The sequence below is a fragment of the Pleuronectes platessa genome, chromosome 5, assembly GCF_947347685.1.
Source record: "Pleuronectes platessa chromosome 5, fPlePla1.1, whole genome shotgun sequence".
Classification (NCBI taxonomy): Eukaryota; Metazoa; Chordata; class Actinopteri; order Pleuronectiformes; family Pleuronectidae; genus Pleuronectes; species Pleuronectes platessa.
Window position 1 is genome coordinate 627191 of NC_070630.1, and position 22810 is coordinate 650000.

Here is a 22810-nt window from a genome sequence, read left to right on the forward strand (position 1 = left end):
AACAAACATAAATCAAATAATTCATATAAGTGTGTGAGTACGGATCTTTTATTTTGAAAGGCAGCAGACTACAGACATTTACATTTTTAAAGGGCAGAAGAGGACAGAACTCTTATTTTGAAAGGAAGCAGACTACTAATCTTATGTTTTGAAGGGGAGTTGACGGCAGAGCTTCTATTTTGATGAGCAGAAGACCACAAATCTTTTATTTTGCAGGATGCAGAGGACAGAAGTTGAATTTTGAATGTAAGCAGTCAACATATCTTTTATTTTAAAGGATAGTAGAAAACAGATCTTTTATTTTGAAGGAAGATCTCATATTTTGAAGAGCAGCAGATGACAGATTTCTTACTTTGAAGGGGATGCAAATTAAATAACTTTTAACTTGGAGGGCAGCAGACAAAAGATCCTTTATTCTGAAGGGCATCAGAAGGAAGATCTCTTGTTTTGAAGAGCAGCAGAAGATTTGAAGGGCAGCAGTTGATAGAACCTTTATTTTGTAGGGCAGTAGACTACAAATCTTTTATTTTGAAAGGCAGCAGATGACAAAACCTTTCTTTGAATGGCAGCAGACGAAATATATTTTATTTTGAAGGGCAGCAGACAACAGATACAAGCAGATGTTGTGAATCACTTCTCTTTAATGTTTCTCATGTTTCTGCAGCGTCCGTAAACATCTGGGAAACATCTGCCTCCGACAACAGCTGCTCTCTGATTGGACAAGCAGAGCGATGCCGTCTCCCAAAGGACAGAGATGGAGACGAAGCTGAGTTTAATCTACATCAGATCTACAGTCGACTACTATACACATACGTTACTATACAACTTTGACCCCTGAAGCGCACACACACACACACACACACACACACACACACACTCAAACATATTACATGAAACTGTGTCAGGCCCTTGACCTTTGACCTCGGTCCAATAACCAGAGTAGATTCTGCTGTGTGTCTGCGTTGTTCTGCAACTCCACCGACAAACACCACCAAATAGACAGATCTCAGGTCTGCGTCGTTGTTCTGTTCTGGGACGTTTCATGTCGGGTTTGATGGTGTCGTCCACACAGAGAGAAACTCAACATGTGACCTCTGACCTCACAACGTAAAACACACACACACATCTTTGGCAGGAAGCAGCTTCATCTTCTAGTAAACAAAAAACAAAACACACACACACCCCTCCATATCTGAATAATCAGTTTGTGTCAGTGGGAGAGATTCAGGTGAGCAGGCTAATAGCTCCGACTGCTGTCACAGTCAGGTACTTGCAGTGAACAACAACACTAAAGGATCATGGCTCCCGAAGGCTTAGGGACTTTAAACAGATGTTTCACTTTTCCTTCAGTGAATAATTGTGTTTTTTACAGGTTCTGCTGTTTCCTGTTGTGGTTCTGATCACGTGACAGACGAGGCACATGACTTCAGATAAAGAAATAAAACTAATTATTTTTACTTCCAGCCTCAAACGTATGAATAAAATGAAGTTTCACTGTTTTGGTGAACAAGGTGTGACTCAGGTCGACCTGAGCGCCTCACGCTGGACGCTCGCTCTGACATCACGCGGTCAAAACTCTGAGGTTACACTGTAAAATGATCCTGACTTGATTTGACTTTCATGGCCACAGGTCACATCAGCTGCTGATTTCTCCTCATTTTTTAAGGCGTTTTCTTATATTTTTAAGGCAACTTTTCCAAATTCACGTCCTGGTGTAAAATGTTAAGGCTGTTTCCTGTTCCTCACTATTGTTGGCACAAACACAATAATTGCTGGTTACCATGACAACACTAGCATATAAGACATTCAGACATCACCTAACATGAAAATCTAAAATACTGCAACTTTTTAATGATCTCATTGGAATTAAAGGCAAAAATAACTGTGAGATTTTGATTTTTACGACGATTAACATCGTCCTTAACCTCAAACCTTTAATCAACCACAAAACATTCATTGATTTCAAGATCCAGCTGTAGATTTAGCATTACCTGTATAAAGTGTACAGTAAAATATTATTATATTTCAACCCTACAATATATAAAGAAAACACTATGTATATTAAAAAAGCTGAAACATTTTAATTTGGAGCTGAAACGATTTCATAAGCCAAACTAATATTTTGAAGATGTTTGGTAAATGATTGGTGATTTTTAGTGTTGAGTACTTTTCGATGTCGTCAGATGATTGTGTGAGTAACAGAAACGTTCAGTGTGAGACATGTCTCCTTAAGACACACAACACATCAGCGTCCGTAGCTCAACATGCTAATGCGCTTGTTTACGTGTTTCCAGGCTGTGACCTCCGCTGCTAAACCAGCGTTTCACTTTGACTGTTTCACGTCGCTGGATATCACCTGTGTCACACCTGGATCACACCTGGATCACACCTGTGTCACACCTGTGTCACATCTGGATCACACCTGGATCACACCTGTGTCACATCTGTGTCACATCTGTGTCACACCTGTGTCACACCTGGATCACACCTGGATCACACCTGTGTCACACCTGGATCACACCTGGATCACACCTGTGTCACACCTGTGTCACATCTGGATCACACCTGAATCAAACCTGTGTCACATCTGGATCACACCTGGATCACACCTGTGTCACACCTGGATCACACCTGGATCACACCTGGATCACACCTGTGTCACACCTGGATCACACCTGGATCACACCTGGATCACACCTGTGTCACACCTGTGTCACACCTGTGTCACACATATGTCACACCTGGATCACTCCTGGATCACTCCTAGATCACTCCTGTGTCACACCTGTGTCACACCTGTCTCACACCTGTGTCACACCTGTATCACACCTGTCTCACACCTGTGTCATACCTGTCTCACACCTGTGTCACACCTGTATCACACCTGTCTCACACCTCGATCACACCTGGATCACACCTGGATCATGTTTCTGTTACTCTCGACTCACCTGAGGTTTTTAATTTTTTACACCTTAAAGTTTCAAATCAAGTTTCTGGCTGAGACACGAGTTTGTGGATCGATGAGTTGTGATGTAACAGTGATGTCATCAGAGAGCGACAGAGAGAATCACAAAGACCTTTCATACGACAACACACTCACACACACAAACCAAAGCCCATTAATAATAATAATAATGGTGATGAAGCAGAAACCTTGTCGACCTTCATCTTCATCATCTTCATCAGTCCTCTGTGTCTCTTTATGTGAAGTCCACTGAGTCGTTTATCTTCCAGACAGGAAGTCCGTCTGATCGTCTAATAAACAGTTTTCTAATATTTGTATGAAACTGAAGTTAACACCTGGAACGCTCCTAATGATCTAATGATCACCTGATCAACTCAGGTGATCAGGTGATCAACTCAGGTACCCCCCTCCCCCCCCCCACCCCTCAGTCTGTCTACCAGACCTCACAGCGCGTCCCGGGGTTCATGGGCGTCCCGGTGGGACAGCTGAAGTGGTGGCTGAAGTCCGGGGAGTTGGCGAGCGTCCCGATGACTCTGTATCTGGGGGGGCTGTGGGTGTCAGTCACCAGGCCCTCGTGAGCGCTCTCTGGTGTCCGAACTGAGCACCACACCTGAAAAATACAACAGGGACTTAGAACTGTGAGTTTCACTTTGGTGAGGAGCAGCACATGGGTTAATGTTTGGGCTCCTAGGAGTATATAGGACTTGATAAGTTTAATAACCTAAAGGGATTGTTCACATAACACGCCTCCATATCTGCTTCAAGTGTCCACAAGCCCAGACATTCAAATTCGAAACAACATCATTTACACGGTGTTTGCATGTCCCATGGTTACATTCTAAAGTTACATTTGATCAGGTGCATGACAGAATCAAGTGATGATATGAGTCAGTGTGAGTTTGATTTTCATGAACAGATCCCTGCAGGACGCCAAATTCTATTTTCTTTTACCTGAGCAAATCCCACAAAGAAGAGCTGGTCATTGGTCAGGTTGACGGCAGGAAGTCTTTTTTCTTCTCCGTTTCTCAGGACCCACGACTGATAGGCCTGAAAAAATATAAAGTAGAAAACATGAAGTGACGTTGTGTTTCCCAGTTCAGGGGATTTGACGGCTTGTTGTTACGAACATGGTACGCAGCCTTCAGGCCTCCGTTGTCAGCGATGTTTTCTCCCAGCGTCTGTTTTCCATTGACGTGTTCTCCGTTGACGGTGTAGCGACTGTACTGATCCACCATGCACTCCGTCCTCTGACGAAACGCCTCCACAGACGAGTTCTGCCACCACGGCCTCAAGTTGCCTTCTTTATTGTACTCGCGACCTGAAGCAAAGATGGACGAGGCAACATCTTAATGAAACTAAGAAGATGTCACTGTCACATCAAATTCTGTCATTCTGATCCTGATCCCAGGATCCACACCGACACGTCTTCAGTCTGTCCGGACTGAACCTATGATGGGAAGTAGACTGGAGCAAAGATCAAGACTCACCCTGATCGTCGAAGGCGTGAGTGAGCTCGTGACCCATCACCACCCCGATTCCTCCAAAGTTCAGTGCCCTGAAAACACAACGTTTATAAATGAGGTGAAGAGGTTTCTGTAAAGACCTGAAGTAAAGCAAGACAGGAGTCATAGAGCCCCCTACAGGCTCCCGTGGTCATTACAGCCCAAATCTACACAAACAACTTAAAGGGATAGTTAAACGAAAAATAAAAATTCCCTCATTATCTCCTCAGCACTATGATGGAGTGTGGGGGGGGGGGGGGGGGGCTGAACACTTGTGGAGTGTCAGGGGTAAACGTGAACTGGAACTAGCGATGCTGCCGATCACACACGACACTTGATGACATCACAGGAGCAGAATGGAGATGTTGGGTTTTTTCTGTTGTTTTATTACATCTGATGATTTGCTCACCAGTTACTGCAGATGTGTTGGATTCTGCTGCAACACTGTTTTCACCTGAAGGACTCAAACACTTCACCACCCCCCCCCCCAGTGGTAAGGTGATAATGTGGAAACATAGAGCTCACACGTGGAGTTTGTGACGGTGGCCCACGGTTCATCCTCTGGAGATAAGCAACCTTCCTCACAATCTGATGTTAATGTGTCTGTGAGTGTTTGTATGATGAAACCCATCAGTCATCTTCTTAAATCAGGAACATATATGATCACTTGTATAAAAGGTGAAATACAGACGGGTAGATATTGAGGTGACAGACTTGGGGTGGTCGTGGGCGTAGAAAGGAGCTTGTAGGATCCCAGCAGGGAAGACGATGCCGTTCTTAGTGGACATGTAGTAGGCATTCACTGTGGGAGGAGTCATACTCCACCTGTGGGAGGAGACGAGAGGAGGAGCTGATTTAAAGTTCATTAAACGGAACAGAGGTCGTCTTTCCCGAGGATATCATTTAATCTCAGTCAGTAAATGACGACTCGCTCAGACTCTTCAGTTCAGTGTGAACCTGAACATCAGTGTGAACGGTTCCTCAGAGCAGAAGAGGAGTTCTGGATCTGGATCATACTGGACCTGGTTCCGTTGCCTTGCAGTGAAAACACTTTGTTGGATAGTTTGGACTTTTGGACCAATCACAGGAAGTAGAGACATGATTAAACAACAGAAGCAGTAAATGAAGATGAAGTTTGGAGTCGATTTGTGAATGCGACCTCTGATTATTGGATTAGTATATTTGTGTCACTCTTACTGGTCCTTGTTGGGAGTCTTCCTCAGCTGGTCGGCCATCACTCGAGCTGAGAAGTTGTTGAAGTTCAACATGTTCTGGAAGAAGCTGTCGTCTGACACCTCGTACTGAAACACAACAGAGCTGTTATAAGACACGTGTGCAGAAGAGCACCACCTCCTATCTGCAGGTGATTATTACACCAGTTAAAACCAGTTAGAACTCACCCCATCATAAACGTCATCCAGCTCTTTTGGGTCCAAGATAAATTCTGGGAATCCGATCATATCGTAGATCGCATCTGCCTGACGAGGGAGCAAGAGACACAGTTGGAACAAGACTGGTCGTTATCTTTAATCCACCTGTCCTCTACCTGTCCTCTACCTGTCCTCTACCTGTCCTCTACCTGTCCTCTACCTGTCCTCTACCTGGCCTCTACCTGTCCTCTACCTGTCCTCTACCTGTCCTCTTCCTATTCTGCATGTACCTTTTCCTTTGCAGCCTGTCTGGTCTGGTCGTCCATCCAGATGAGTCGGTCCAGAGCGTCTTTGAAGGCTGATCGTATCTCGTTGATCATCTCCTCAGCCTGAGACAGACAGATTGAGAGACAGACAGGTGAACACACCTGTATCAGGTCCCTGTGGACTAGCCAGTGGACAGTCATTATTTCTGCAGGTGTAAACCCGCCATTGACTCACGATCTCTTTGCTGTGTTTGTCGAACGTCGCCTTAACAAAGAGCGCTCCCAATGCGAAGCCCAGATTATCGTCAGTGTACGCAATACAGGTCTGCCAGCGGGGGGTGCAGGACTAGAGCAAACAGGTAACAACCAGTTACAGTCAGTTAGAACCAGTAAGAGCCAGCTTAAATCAGATACAACAGCTTGAACCAGTTAAAACCTGTTCCAGCAGATTTCATTTTAGAACAGCTTCCTCAGCAGCACCACCAGGGGGCAGTAGTATCTACCTTCTTGGTTCCATAGAGACTCTCCAGCAGTTTGTCCTGAGCGTTCTCGAAGCGCTGATCCAGACTGGCCACGCTCTTCTGAACCAGCGTCCACATCATGTAATTATTCAACACGCTGAAGGGAAAGACATCTTCATTTAGCCTGTTAGCATGCTAACCTTTGCTGATTCACAGCTGATGTTGATGGGAGATTCTTTAGCTCTGCAAGTGTTAAATAAATATTGAACGAATAAAAAGTGACCTGATGGTGGCGCTAGGTGGACCATATACAAACAACAGCATCCAGCTAGCTTGTTTTACACATATGTAGTTGCTTATAGTGCTAACCACAGACTGTACAAAAAGATGGACGACATGACACCTCCCAAAGTGAAACCAGCTGTATATGCTTTTATTGCCCCCTGTTGGTTGGCTCCAGTAATGGTCATAAACCCCTCCTCCTCCCAGTTAGCAGTTGGGACATGGACAAAACTAAAGAATAAAAGTAGATGTTAAATAAATGTCTGTCAAAGATGGAGGTCATCTAAAATGAGGTCATCACCACAAGATGGCAGCGTTTTTATTTGAGATATTTCAGCTTCATTTCCGGAGGAGGTGGAGACGAGTCGTCGTCTTTATTTACAGTCGATGATATATATAAGTCAAAATATATATAATATAAATATATATAATGAGTTTGTATTTGTACGTTGTCGGACTCGGACCTGCGGTCAGTCTTGTTGATGAGCTCGGACACCTGCTGGACGAACTCTCTGGTGTTCAGGACGACCGGCTCAGTGTCGTTCAGCTCCAGAGGGGACAGAGCGGAGGACAGGAAGTCCAACCAATCCACCGCCGGCGCCAGGACCTGAGAGACAACAGGACAACACAGAGTCAGTCTCATCTAAATACCCATCAGCCTCGGCTGCTGCGGCTGTGGAGAAAGAACCAATCAGCTTAGAGTTCAGAGAGCAGAGCCTGAATCAGTTAATGATCCAGAACCAGTGGTACGACTGGTAAACGACTGGTTAACGACTTGACTGGTTAACAACTGGTTAAGGACTGTTTAAGGACTGGTAAACGACTGGTTTACGACTTGACTGGTTAACAACTGGTTAAGTACTGGTTAACGACTGGTTAACGACTGGTTAACGACTGGTTAACGACTGGTTAACGCCTGGTTAACAACTGGAAAACAAGTGGTTCACGAGTGGTTCACGACTGGTTTATTACTGGTTCATGACTGGTTCACGACTGGTTAACGACTGGTTAAGAACTGGTTAACGACTGGTTAACGACTGGTTCACGCTCCACCTGGTTCATCCGGAGTGGAAACAACGAGAAAACTTTATTCATAAACATCGTCCTGACACAGAGGGTCAACTCCAGCAGAGGGCGCTGAAGTAAGCGGAGTAAAATAAATCACTGATGGTAGAGAGTCTTTACATAACTGTATTAAATGGTACATATTAAAAACACAAATATTAATTAACTTATAAAATAATATAGTGTCCTGCATTAAAAAGATTATTCAGTATCAGCATTAAAATGGTGTTTGCTATGAATAACTCACCTAAATAATATGAATGAAAAAAGAAGAGATAAAATTTAGAAATAAAAATCAGGTGACTTAATAAAATATATCCTAATTTCAACAGAATCCACAGACTCCGTGTTCAGCTAGGGGGCGCTGTGAGCAGCTGACCCCGTTCTTTGTTTTGTTTAGTCGCTCTACTGTAAAACAAGACAAGAGAAGAAGAAGCTGAGGACGTGTCTCACTTCCTGTTATCTAACAGACAGCACATAGCAACCGCTCATAGCAACAGTTACCATGGTGACACCAGAAGCATCTGAAGCCCCGAAGGACAGAGACGGAGAGACAAAGAGACAAAGAGACAAAGAGACAAAGAGACAGAGACACAGACAGAGGGACAGATAGAGACAGAGACAGATCAAGTACAGAGACAAAGAGACAGAGACACAGACAGACAGAGACACAGGGACAGATAGAGACAGATAGCGACAGACAGAAACAGACAGAGACACACAAGATGGACAGAGACAGACAGACCTCACCTGTAGTTCCGCAATGGTCACCTTGTGGTACATCTTCTCGTCGTCTCGTTTCTGGTCCTGTGGGACGGTGATGTTGGCGAGCGCCGTCTCAAAGTCCAGAATCTGCTGCATCTGAATGTGGGTGGAGCTCCTCTCCCCACCCAGCAGTACCCCCAGCTCCACCATGTACTCCAGGTACGCCACCAGCACCTGGCAGCAGCAGGGGGCGCCAGAGCAAAGCCACAATTAAACACTACAACTCATATTAGTGGCTGCCAACCTGTCGATCGCGATCAACTGGTCGATCTCGCAGTCTTCACTGTCCATCCCCGATTTTCAAAATAAAAGCACTACAGATAAACATTGTGTTTCATAAAAGGTGCATTTTAAAATGTTAAATCCACTTTCTGTATGCTTTTCAAAATAAAAGCACTCCAGCGTTTCTGTTGATGGTATCCAATCTTTTGTTTAAAAAGTTGTTTTTATTGTGAAATATTTGCAGGAGCCGTAGACTGTTTAGTACTGGTGTTTATCTGAGTACCAGGGTCTTTCATACAAAGAGTCATATTTATGATCATATTCAAATCAAAGCCGGTTGAAGACTTTGTGCTGCAGCAGCAGCTCCTCTGCAGAACATGTGGTTGAACTGAAGCTAAATATTGTGCACTGAACAGATGCTGTAAATATGATTGATAGTAATGTGAATATTGTGCATTGAATAGATAAAGTTGAACAACTGCCTTTCTTTGTGTATATTTATGCTCGTACATTCAGCCTTTACAGAAATTTCAAAAACTAATAAATATGACTCTCCTAAGTGGGTTTGTTAGAAGATGGTAGATCTCAGCTTTCGTTTGGGATTAAAAAGTGATGTTGGCTCAGAAAGGTTGGTGATCGCTGAGTTATATGAACTGAGTGTAACAATCTGAATAAACACCTTAAGAATTCTTACCTTCTCATTGGCCGTCTTGTTGAGGTAATAGTCCCTGGATGGAAGAGAAAGCCCTGATTGGTCGACCTGCGGAGGAGGTCAACAGCTGATCTTTAGCCTGTGGTGACGCTGCGTCAGCTTCACAAACATTTAATTAACATCTGGTCCATGTCACATCTGCTAACATGGAGGAGGAGGAGTAACTGAGCCTGCTCTGACGGTCCAGTTCATCTGTTACAGTTTTAAGATTTGACTTGGCGTCACCTGGTTCTGCTACCGAGTCGGGGGTCGGGGTCAGGGGTCGGGGTCAGGGGAGGCGGGGGCGGGGGCGGGGCGTCAGGGCGTGGCTTACTTGGATGACGTTGCTGTTGGAGTTCTTGGGATCGGCGCCGACTCCAACGCTGAAGAAAGGCAGAGCTCTGTATGGACCAGAGACCACCTTCAGGACCTCCATGAAGTTCTCCTTCTCCCAGGGACCCGTCATGTTCCAGCCCCCGATCTGAGGAGACAGTTCCCACATGATGATGTCACTGGTCCTGTGAACCCATCTTGTTCATCCTAGATCTGATGAGGGAGGCAGTTACCTTGGCGATGAGGTCGATGAGAGGCTGAGCTCCGAGGTCCTCGATCCTCACGGTGTTGAGACAAGACAAGTAGTAGGACTGAGTCTTCCTCTCCGCCTCGCTGCTGCCGTTAAACGTCCCGTTCTCTGAGGACACAACCATCACACGTCAGGACAGGTGGAGGCAAAGGACAGGTAAAGGACAGCTGGAGGACAGGCAGAGGACAGGTGGAGGACAGGCAGAGGACAGGTGGAGGACAGGCAGAGGACAGCTGGAGGACAGGCAGAGGACAGGTGGAGGACAGGCAGAGGGCAGGTGGAGGACAGGTGGAGGACAGGTGGAGGACAGACAGAGGACAGGTGGAGGCAAAGGACAGGTAAAGGACAGGCAGAGGACAGGTGGAGGATAGACGGAGGAGAGGTAAAGGACAGGCAGAGGACAGGTGGAGGATAGACAGAGGACAGGTGGAGGACAGGCAGAGGACAGGCGGAGGACAGGCAGAGGGCAGGTGGAGGACAGGTGGAGGACAGACAGAGGACAGACAGAGGAGAGGTGAAGGACAAGCAGAGGACAGACAGAGGAGAGGTGAAGGACAGGCAGAGGACAGGCAGAGGACAGGCAGAGGACAGGCGAAGGACAGGCAGAGGAGAGGTGAAGGACAAGCAGAGGACAGACAGAGGACAGACAGAGGAGAGGTGAAGGACAAGCAGAGGGCAGGTGGAGGACAGGCAGAGGACAGGCAGAGGACAGGTGGAGGACAGGCAGAGGACAGGCAGAGGACAGGCGGAGGACAGGCAGAGGACAGGTGGAGGACAGGCAGAGGACAGACAGAGGAGAGGTGGAGGACAGGCAGAGGACAGGCAGAGGACAGGTGGAGGACAGGCAGAGGACAGGCAGAGGACAGGCGGAGGACAGGCAGAGGACAGGCAGAGGACAGGCGGAGGACAGGCAGAGGACAGGTGGAGGACAGGCAGAGGGCAGGTGGAGGACAGGCAGAGGACAGGCAGAGGACAGGTGGAGGACAGGCAGAGGACAGGCAGAGGACAGGCGGAGGACAGGCAGAGGACAGGTGGAGGACAGGCAGAGGACAGACAGAGGAGAGGTGAAGGACAAGCAGAGGACAGGTGGAGGATAGACAGAGGACAGGTGGAGGACAGGCAGAGGACAGGCGGAGGACAGGTGGAGGACAGACAGAGGACAGACAGAGGAGAGGTGAAGGACAAGCAGAGGACAGACAGAGGACAGGTGGAGGACAGGCGGAGGACAGGCAGAGGACAGGTGGAGGACAGGCAGAGGGCAGGTGGAGGACAGGTGGAGGACAGGTGGAGGACAGGTGGAGGACAGACAGAGGACAGGTGGAGGACAGGCAGAGGACAGGCGGAGGACAGGCAGAGGACAGACAGAGGACAGGCAGAGGAGAGGTGAAGGACAGGCAGAGAACAGGCTGAGGATAGACAGAGGACAGGTGGAGGACAGGCAGAGGACAGGCGGAGGACAGGTGGAGGACAGACAGAGGACAGACAGAGGAGAGGTGAAGGACAAGCAGAGGACAGACAGAGGACAGGTGGAGGACAGGTGGAGGACAGACAGAGGACAGGCAGAGGAGATGTGAAGGACAGGCAGAGGACAGGTGGAGGATAGACAGAGGAGAGGTGAAGGACAAGCAGAGGATAGACAGAGGACAGCCCCACCCACCTGTCTTACCCAGCAGGTGTTTGAGCAGCGCCTGGTTCTGCTCCGTGATGCTGTTGAAGGTCGACCAGCGCGAGCGTCCGTCCGGCAGCGGGTTCTTCCTCATCCAACCTCCGCAGGAGAACTGGTAGAAGTCTTGACAGGGGTCCACACCGCGGTCCATCGCCTCCACGATCTGACTGGCTACTGTGACGCACACCTCCGACAGGCAGAGGCCACGCCCACTGTCTGCACAGCATCATGGGAGAGACAGATGGACACATCACACACTGACGGCTCACCGGCCACTTCCTCTTGTCATTGCAGCAGAAGTAGCTCATGAGTTCATTTGTATTATTATATAGATTTCACTTTTCTATTCAAGAGAAGAAGGACAGAGGAGGCAGAGGAGGAAGGGGAATAAAATGAAAAGAGACAAAGAGAAGGAAGGGATGGGCTGAGGGGGAGGAAAGGAGGAGGCTGACAAGGAAGTAGAGAGGCGGAGAAGGTTAAACTGTGGAAGGAAGGGAAGGCAAGAAATGTAGGGAGGAGGAGAGGAGGAGAGGAGGAGGTGTAGAGGAGGAGAAGTGATACCTGAGCTGATTCCGAGGCCGAGCAGCAGCAAACATACAATCAGAGCAAGAAGAGCAGCCAATAAGAGCAGAGAGAGAAGAAGCTCCAGCTGTGTCCTCCTGCTGAGGACGTCCACGCCTGTCTTCCTGAAACCCACCTGAGAGACAGACAGATGAGGAGAGAGAGAGAGACAGAGCCTGAATGAAGAGCTGGACAAGGACAACAGCTGAAGCTGAGCGTTAACAGAGTATATTTGAGTGTGAGCGCAGGGTTAGAGTGACAGCTTTATAAACCTCACATGAAATCAATAAGATGAAAGACTCTTAATTCATTAATTAGGAGACGGAAAAAAGTGAATATATTAATGAGCAGCGTTATGTTTCAACCAGGGCCAGGTCCTGGACCTGTACCTGGACCTGGACCTGGACCTGGACCTGGTCTCTGCAAGTTGTTGTCTTTAGTCTGAACAGTGTAACTCTGGGACACACACACACTGGTCTGCTGTGTTCACTGACCTCCACTCTGTCAGGAGACGAGGCCTCAGCTGGAGTGTCCGACACATCGTCCTCGTCAAATGTAGCTCGCTTATAGCTGGACATCTGCAGGAGAGACATATAGACACAGACAGACAGACAGACAGACAGACAGACAGACAGGTAAGTCAGTAAGATCCACACTAACACAGATGAATGAATCATCAGGATCTAATCTGCAGCCTCATCAACAGTTTAGTTCCTGAATTCCCATCTTTCTTTCTCTGAACAGAGATTATAACAATCAGCCGTAATATTTTCACCATCCAAGTCGACACAGCACAATATGAGACTGTGACACGATGATATTTTCTCTGTTTGATTTAAACTGTGTTCAGAAACATTGGTTTAATCGATAGCATCAAGGAGAAGTTCTGTCTGTGCAGTAAATTTGATTTGCGACACTTCCCACAATCCTCGGCGTAATAGCGACGTCTCTGATTGGCTGAGCTCACTGTTGCCATGAAAATGTAAACAAGCGTGAAAATCATGTCCGTCACAATCGGATTTACACATAGTTCCACGTATGGAATAATATTATATTATATAGCCGGTATACATTATACAGATAGGAATTAAAGTCCGGCAGCACAAATGTGCAAAAAGACATTTTCATAAAAAAAGAATAGAAAAACAGTGCTACACTTATTTAACATTATGATTCAAAAGAGAAAAAGAAGCAGAGTGGGATCATGGGAGTTGTTCTCTTCACAACCATTCAAATCTACCAGCAACTCAGACACGAGTAATGATCACAGAGGAAGTCATAAAGTAAAGTTTTATTCACGTGAAGAAACAAATGTATTTAATGAAAAAACTACAGAGTTATTTCCCTTCGTACATGAGAGGAGCAAAGCTCTGTGAAACTGAAATGATGTCAATAAAAGGTGAAAATAAAATGTTGTGTTACCTTGAATAAATAGTGGATTTATGTGTTTGAACATTCACATGTTAACACATATAACACTGTGGATGGGTTTGTCTTCCCTGAATCAGTCTCAGCGTGAGCAGATATTTAACTGGGATCAGATAAATCTCCACTTCCTGTGTTTACACTGGCCTCCTCTCTCTCTGCAGGTCAGGGTCTCTCGCCCAGTGTGTGGTGGAGCTATAAACAGAGCAGCTCCTCCCTGCAGAGAATCTCTCTCTCTCTCTCTCTCTCTCTCTCTCTCTCTCTCTCTCTCTCTCTCTCTCTCTCTCTCTCTCTCTCTCTCTCTCTCTCTCTCTCTCTCTCTCTCTCTCTCTCTCTCAACGCCGCCTTCGCTGCTTTTGGTTGCCGTGGAGACCCCGGCGGTGCAGCTGAAGCTGTTATCGTCATGACGATCTGTCCACCAGTTTATGGACTTTAAAGATTTCCCTCAGTTCTAATGAAGGAACTCATATATTATATTTCATTATTATTTCAGTTCACCATTGAGTCCGAGCTATACACTGTAAATAAAGATGGACGACATGACAGCTGCTAAAGTAAGGCTCAAACGTCGCCCCCTGGTGGTTTGGTTGCAGTATGGGTCAATTACTCTCCTCCATGTCAGCAGATGTGACATGAACCAAACCAAAAATTCAAAGCTGACGTTAAATCAACGTTTGTCAAAGATGTTTCTGTCGTTTCAGGTCGTTCTTCACTCTCTGATGTTCAAGTGTTTCAGGTCCACAATGGAGACTGGGACTCCTGTGGGGATGGAGGCTGCAGAAGCTTTAGTGACAACGCCACCGCATGTGATTGTACAACCAGGGACAATATTAGCAAGACAATGCAGACGATTGGGGTATAAGACACGTTATAACAACAGTTATAATGTGTCTTGATTTTCACAGCAAATTTTATGTTAGAGTCCAAGAGTGACTCGATCTTTTAAAAGGGAAGTAAGATCACTTTCAAACCAGAGAGCCTCCATGTGTCCATCACTGTGAAACACATCATGTCCACGTGTCCATCACTGTGAAACACCTCATGTCCACGTGTCCCTCACTGTGAAACACCTCATGTCCACGTGTCCCTCACTGTGAAACACCTCATGTCCACGTGTCCATCACTGTGAAACACCTCATGTCCACGTGTCCCTCACTGTGAAACACCTCATGTCCACGTGTCCATCACTGTGAAACACCTCATGTCCACGTGTCCATCACTGTGAAACACCTCATGTCCACGTGTCCATCACTGTGAAACACCTCATGTCCACGTGTCCCTCACTGTGAAACACCTCATGTCCACGTGTCCATCACTGTGAAACACCTCATGTCCACGTGTCCATCACTGTGAAACACATCATGTCCACGTGTCCATCACTGTGAATCACCTCATGTCCACGTGTCCATCACTGTGAAACACCTCATGTCCACGTGTCCATCACTGTGAAACACCTCATGTCCACGTGTCCATCACTGTGAAACACCTCATGTCCACGTGTCCATCACTGTGAAACACCTCATGTCCACGTGTCCATCACTGTGAAACACCTCATGTCCACGTGTCCCTCACTGGGAAACACCTCATGTCCACGTGTCCCTCACTGTGAAACACCTCATGTCCACGTGTCCATCACTGTGAAACACCTCATGTCCACGTGTCCCTCACTGTGAAACACCTCATGTCCACGTGTCCCTCACTGTGAAACACCTCATGTCCACGTGTCCATCACTGTGAAACACCTCATGTCCACGTGTCCCTCACTGTGAAACACCTCATGTCCACGTGTCCATCACTGTGAAACACCTCATGTCCACGTGTCCCTCACTGTGAAACACCTCATGTCCACGTGTCCCTCACTGTGAAACACCTCATGTCCACGTGTCCATCACTGTGAAACACATCATGTCCACGTGTCCATCACTGTGAAACACCTCATGTCCACGTGTCCATCACTGTGAAACACCTCATGTCCATGTGTCCATCACTGTGAAACACCTCATGTCCACGTGTCCATCACTGTGAAACACCTCATGTCCACGTGTCCCTCACTGGGAAACACCTCATGTCCACGTGTCCCTCACTGTGAAACACCTCATGTCCACGTGTCCATCACTGTGAAACACCTCATGTCCACGTGTCCCTCACTGTGAAACACCTCATGTCCACGTGTCCCTCACTGTGAAACACCTCATGTCCACGTGTCCATCACTGTGAAACACCTCATGTCCACGTGTCCCTCACTGTGAAACACCTCATGTCCACGTGTCCATCACTGTGAAACACCTCATGTCCACGTGTCCCTCACTGTGAAACACCTCATGTCCACGTGTCCATCACTGTGAAACACATCATGTCCACGTGTCCATCACTGTGAAACACCTCATGTCCACGTGTCCATCACTGTGAAACACCTCATGTCCACGTGTCCATCACTGTGAAACACATCATGTCCACGTGTCCATCACTGTGAATCACCTCATGTCCACGTGTCCATCACTGTGAAACACCTCATGTCCACGTGTCCATCACTGTGAAACACCTCATGTCCACGTGTCCATCACTGTGAAACACCTCATGTCCACGTGTCCATCACTGTGAAACACCTCATGTCCACGTGTCCATCACTGTGAAACACCTCATGTCCACGTGTCCCTCACTGGGAAACACCTCATGTCCACGTGTCCCTCACTGTGAAACACCTCATGTCCACGTGTCCATCACTGGGAAACACCTCATGTCCACGTGTCCATCACTGTGAAACACCTCATGTCCACGTGTCCATCACTGGGAAACACCTCATGTCCACGTGTCCATCACTGTGAAACACCTCATGTCCACGTGTCCATCACTGTGAAACACCTCATGTCCACGTGTCCATCACTGTGAATCACCTCATGTCCACGTGTCCATCACTGTGAAACACCTCATGTCCACGTGTCCATCACTGTGAAACACCTCATGTCCACGTGTCCATCACTGGGAAACACCTCATGTCCACGTGTCCATCACTGTGAAACACCTCATGTCCACGTGTCCATCACTGTGAATCACCTCATGTCCACGTGTCCATCACTGTGAAACACCTCATGTCCACGTGTCCATCACTGGGAAACACCTCATGTCCACGTGTCCATCACTGTGAAACACCTCATGTCCACGTGTCCATCACTGTGAAACACCTCATGTCCACGTGTCCATCACTGGGAAACACCTCATGTCCACGTGTCCATCACTGTGAAACACCTCATGTCCACGTGTCCATCACTGTGAAACACCTCATGTCCACGTGTCCATCACTGGGAAACACCTCATGTCCACGTGTCCATCACTGGGAAACACCTCATGTCCAAGTGTCCATCACTGTGAATCACCTCATGTCCACGTGTCCATCACTGTGAAACACCTCATGTCCACGTGTCCATCACTGTGAAACACCTCATGTCCACGTGTCCATCACTGTGAAACACCTCATGTCCACGTGTCCTGTGTGTTCATGTGTGGACAAAACTAAATGTCATACAATTCCATTTTTTTTACCTGAAAATTATTAAGAAATTTATAAATTATAGTTAATTGTACAAATTTCCCAACATGCAACTCTCATCAAACAAGTTGAGTTGCAAGACAGGAACTAGTATTTGTGTAGAATAAACTTATGATGATAAGTAGTTAGTTACACTGCAGGAACATAAAATGATCACAACTGAACAGACAGCAAAGCAAGTGGCAGAGTCTGAGAGTGAAGTGTTTGATTCCTGAGTGTCACACAGTGGACAGGACTGGGTTCTGTCCCTGTCCCTCTTCACAGTGAAGGTTAGTGTGTGAACCAGGTCTGAGATCAGTCTCAGTGACAGGAGGGTGGACTCGTCTTCCTGTCCGTCCTCTGAGTCTCTGTCCAGCAGGAAACTGGAGGTTTCCAACTGTTTCCTTCCTCAACACCCTGGAACCTGTCTGTCCCCCCGCCTGTCTCCCTGCCCTCCCCCCCCCGGCCTCTCTCTCTCTCTCTGTTCTCTTTAATTGATGACGCACACAGACAGGGAGAGAGGGGCGAGTGGGGTTGCTAGGAGATGAGAGAGTGTGTTATATCTCTCTGTAGAGGGTGATGTCACTGAGTGTGTGTGTGTGTGTGTGTGTGTGTGTGTGTGTGTGTGTGTGTGTGTGTGTGTGGGAAATTAGATAATGTGTGTGAATCATCTCCATTCAGCTCTAATGGAGTTCACTGCAGCTTATATAACATCTGTCTTTTGTCCCCTCACAGCCTCCGTACATTAAACACGGAGCTCAGACACAAACACACAGTAAATCAGCTGTTTCTCCTCAACAACACAACCTGTGTAGCTCTGCACAGAGTCTGTGAGCAGAGGGAAACAAAAGAAAAACACATTTCTGTCTCTACATTGAAATGGGCACTCAAAGAGAAAGGTTCTGTTCACTCTGATGAAAACTGTGTGACCATAAATCAGTGAAGACACAAAAGGGGACAACTAGAGAAAGGACACACTAAACGGAAGTCTTTGTCGTCATTGACCTTCTCCTTATCTAGTTCTCTGTGGATCTGTCTTGATCAGTCCGGGTCTCATTCGCTAACATGGAGTTGGTTTATGACCTGTACTGCAGTCAGCCACCAGGGGGCGATCAACACTCCTTGGCTTCACTTTTGAGGAGCCATCATGTCGTCGATCTTCATTTACAGTCTGTGTTCTCCTGAGGAGCTGAGGCCCGGCTGGCTGAAGGCTAACAGTGGAGATAAGTTCTGTTCCGTTGGTTCTACGGGACGACGGCATCGACCCGCCGCCCTCACATCTCTGGAAACACCAGAGTCCTTTTCCAACAAACATCAGTGTGTCTTAGACTGAGCCGTGGTATCAAGGTCCCGCCCACACACGCTCCGGACCAATCAGGAGTCAGTGTCAGCTGTCAATCAGGACGTCTCAGCCTGTTTTTATATCATCAAATAACTGATTCAAACCAAACTGATCAGAACCTTCATCAAACATCAAAGAGAAGAACTGAAACCACAGAAACATCTTTAAACATTTAACATCTACTTTGATTCTTGGTTTGGGAGCCGTCATGTCATCCATTTATATGAGTCTGTGTGTGTGTGTGTGTGTGTGTGTGTGTGTGTGTGTGTGTGTCTGTTGGTGTGTCTGCAGCGTCACTGAGCGCGTGCAGACACTCATGTCGCCTCATATCAACCTTTGTGTTTAACGTCCAACACACGACGCGAGAGGAGACGAGCCAACATCAACACACATGTTGTGAAGGTTCCTCACACACAGAGACAACCACAGCAGAACAAACACAGGAGAACCTGCAGCAGAACCAGAGCAACAAAACATACATCTCACTGAACTGAAGACCTGCGTGTTCCTGACGTGTTCCTGACGTGTTCATCTCTGAGTTACTCTGAATAACATGCCATCCCTGTGTGTTTGTGTGTTTAATCCAAATTATTACATTTTTGTTTTAAAAGCTAAAAAATCTCTGCCCACACAAACACACCTAATAACACACATCACATGACCGTTCACCTACACTGGTCATGTGATGTGAACAGGAAGTAGATCGTCTCCTCTGGCTGCTTATTAACAGAAACTCCTTCGAAGGAGGAGCAGTGATGATGAAGAGTCACTGACAGGAAGTGTTACTGACAGGAAGTGATACTGACAGGAAGTGTTACTGACAGGAAGCGTTACTGACAGGAGGTGTCACTGACAGGAAGTGATACTGACAGGAAGTGTTACTGATAGGAAGTGTTACTGACAGGAAGCGTTACTGACAGGAAGCGTTACTGACAGGAAGTGTTACTGACAGGAAGCGTTACTGACAGGAGGTGTCACTGACAGGAAGTGATACTGACAGGAAGTGTTACTGATAGGAAGTGTTACTGACAGGAAGTGTTACTGACAGGAAGTGATACTGACAGGAAGTGTTACTGACAGGAAGCGTTACTGACAGGAGGCGTCACTGATAGGAAGTGATACTGACAGGAAGTGTTACTGACAGGAAGTGTTACTGACAGGAAGCGTTACTGACAGGAAGCGTTACTGACAGGAGGCGTCACTGACAGGAAGTGTCACTGACAGGAAGTGTCACTGACAGGAAGTGTTACTGACAGGAAGCGTTACTGACAGGAGGTGTCACTGACAGGAAGTGATACTGACAGGAAGTGTAACCGTCAGGAAGTGCTACTGACAGGAAGTGTTACTGACAGGAGGTGTCACTGACAGGAAGTGATACTGACAGGAAGTGTTACTGACAGGAAGTGTTACTGACAGGAGGTGTCACTGACAGGAAGTGTTACTGACAGGAAGTGTTACTGACAGGAAGCGTTACTGACAGGAAGCGTTACTGACAGGAGGCGTCACTGACAGGAAGTGTCACTGACAGGAAGTGTCACTGACAGGAAGTGTTACTGACAGGAAGCGTTACTGACAGGAAGCGTTACTGACAGGAGGTGTCACTGACAGGAAGTGATACTGACAGGAAGTGTAACCGTCAGGAAGTGCTACTGACAGGAAGTGTTGCCGACAGGAAGTGTCACTGACAGGAAGTGTCACTGACAGGAAATATTACTACAGGAAGTGTTACTGACAGGAAGTGTTACTGACAGGAAGTGTTACTGACAAGAAGTGTTACTGACAAGAAGTGATACTGACAGGAAGTGTTACTGACAGGAAGTGATACTGACAGGAAGTGTAACTGACAGGATGGGTTACTGACAAGAAGTGTTACTGACAAGAAGTGATACTGACAGGAAGTGTCACTGACAGGAAATATTACTACAGGAAGTGTTACTGACAGGAAGTGTAACTGACAGGATGGGTTACTGACAGGAAGTGTTACTGACAAGTAGTGTTACTGACAAGAAGTGATACTGACAGGAAGGGATAATGACAGGAAGTGTAACCGTCAGGAAGTGCTACTGACAGGAAGTGTCACTGACAGGAAGTGTCACTGACAGGATGGGTTACTGACAGGAAGTGTTACTGACAAGTAGTGTTACTGACAAGAAGTGATACTGACAGGAAGGGATAATGACAGGAAGTGTAACCGTCAGGAAGTGTTACTGACAGGAAGTGTTACTGACAGGAAGTGTAACTGACAGGATGGGTTACTGACAGGAAGTGTAACTGACAGGAAGTGTAACTGACAGGAAGTGTTAGCATCGCTTTGTCTTCACGCTGATAGTCGAGTCATGTGACTGATGAGAACCAATCAGGAAGAGAACGTCTGCGTCATGGTTTACTAAAGTCTCAGTGTCTGTTCAGACTCAAACTGAGCGGTGGTCGTTTGTTTTGTTGTCCAGATGGAAACTGGGCGTCTTAAGACAGGAAGTCACAGAGCAGCAGACAGGAAACATTGAACCTGCCCAACCCAACACACACAATGTGCCAGCTCACTGGGAACACTGGGTTCAATAAAACCATGAAGTGAAACAGTCGATTAACTGATCAATTCAATGAAATGAGTCTGATGATGATGGTGAAAGCAGCAGCCAGACAGGAGCACCTGAGGGTTTTCTGTCCCATCCACTCGTCTCCTCAGGCGCAGTGTAAAGTGGATCAGCCTGTTGGGTCACATTAGTTGGTTCATCTGTCACATCTGTGATTTCCTCCAACATGTTGAGCTGAAGGTTGTGAAACTGGTTTTGTTAGGTTTACATTGATTTGACGGTAAATAAAGTGGATCAATGAAAACTGAATTGATCATAGAGTGGAAACCAGGCCCGCCTCTCCACTCATCTGATTAGAATAGAGTGATTGTTCAGTGGAATTAAATAATTAAGCATTCATGATTTAAACTGTTAAAAACAAAGAGAGAACGTTCTCTTAAGAGTTAAAGCTGTAGTTGAGGTTGTTCGGGCATCTGGTCAGGAACCTTCAGGTGGAGGTTTCAACCAGTAGCAGCTGGACAGCATGGCTGGGGGGAGGGACGTCACCTCCACCACCAAGATGGTGGATGGATGGAAAAGGTTTGACTTCAAAAATATAAATGATCATCGTTGTTGTCGATGAATTTCTGTTCGTTTGATCGGTAATTTAATCAATTTATTTAAAACCCAGAGTTGGTTTCACAGGAGAAGGAATCTGACAGAATGAGGATCTGGAATCAGTGTCTCATGACAAACCAGGTTGATGATGAGGAACAATGAGTTATCCATCAATCAATTCATGAACATGTGTGTTAATGTGTTTGTGTTGTTGTGTTTGTTTTACTGATGTTAATCAGCTCATAGTGACGTCACCAAGAGGTGAAAGCTCATTATTTCAGGTCTGAAAACAAAACAACACACACATACACACACACACACACACACACACACACACACACACACACACACACACACACACACACACACACACACACACACACACACATACATACACACACGAAAACACACACATCCAAACACACACGAAAACACACCCACGAAAACACAAACACATACACGCACACACACACAATATTTGACAGATGATCAGACCGGACAGACAACCCGCGTGTATCCGTGACGCACGAGAGCGACTGTCAGGCGTTCCGGGTTATATATGCGTTATATATTTGTGTGTATGTGTGTGTATGTGTGTGTACTCACAGTGTTCCGAAGGTCCTGCAGCGCTACACTCATCCTGGAGCTGCGTCTCTGAAAACAGAGCGCTACCGACGGCTCTGCCTGCCCATCCTCCCCGGTGCTGTCTGTCCGTCCGTCTGTTCTTCTTGTCTCTCTCTCCCTCTCTCTCTCGCTGTCTCTCTCTCTCTCCCTCTCAATCTCTCTCTCTCTCTCTCTCTCTCTCTCTCTCTCTCTCTCTCTCTCTCTCTCTCTCTCTCTCTCTCTCTCTCTCTCTCTATCAATCTCCCCGCCTCTCGCTCTCTCTCTCTCTCTCTCTCCTCAGACCCCGCCCAACAATCCAACCAGCCTCTTCCTCACACAAACAAACACACCCCGAGACACAGAGATGCTGACGTCACCCTCACA

The 22810-nt window shown here is 46.9% G+C and overlaps 1 protein-coding gene across 3 annotated transcripts; it reads right to left on the reverse strand.

The window, feature by feature from the left end:
• Nucleotides 1-30: 30 nt before the first annotated feature.
• ece2b (endothelin converting enzyme 2b) lies at nucleotides 31-22740 on the reverse strand. 3 transcript variants are annotated; one of them, XM_053422187.1, is made up of 19 exons: nucleotides 22430-22733; nucleotides 12894-12977; nucleotides 12400-12535; nucleotides 11839-12054; nucleotides 10156-10280; nucleotides 9924-10070; nucleotides 9593-9658; nucleotides 8662-8850; nucleotides 7311-7453; nucleotides 6607-6721; nucleotides 6339-6449; nucleotides 6128-6226; nucleotides 5868-5945; nucleotides 5665-5768; nucleotides 5182-5292; nucleotides 4453-4520; nucleotides 4093-4283; nucleotides 3917-4012; nucleotides 31-3575 (listed from the first exon to the last, which is right to left on the reverse strand). In XM_053422187.1, exons 1-19 carry the CDS (start codon nucleotides 22460-22462, stop codon nucleotides 3399-3401), a joined length of 2289 nt encoding a protein of 762 aa, XP_053278162.1. In that variant the 5' UTR covers nucleotides 22463-22733; the 3' UTR covers nucleotides 31-3398. The 3 variants fall into 3 exon arrangements, with proteins under 3 accessions (XP_053278162.1, XP_053278163.1, XP_053278161.1); XM_053422188.1 differs by lacking the exon at nucleotides 12400-12535 and having other exon boundaries at nucleotides 11830-12054; nucleotides 22430-22740; XM_053422186.1 differs by lacking the exon at nucleotides 22430-22733 and having other exon boundaries at nucleotides 11830-12054; nucleotides 12894-13007.
• Nucleotides 22741-22810: the final 70 nt, after the last annotated feature.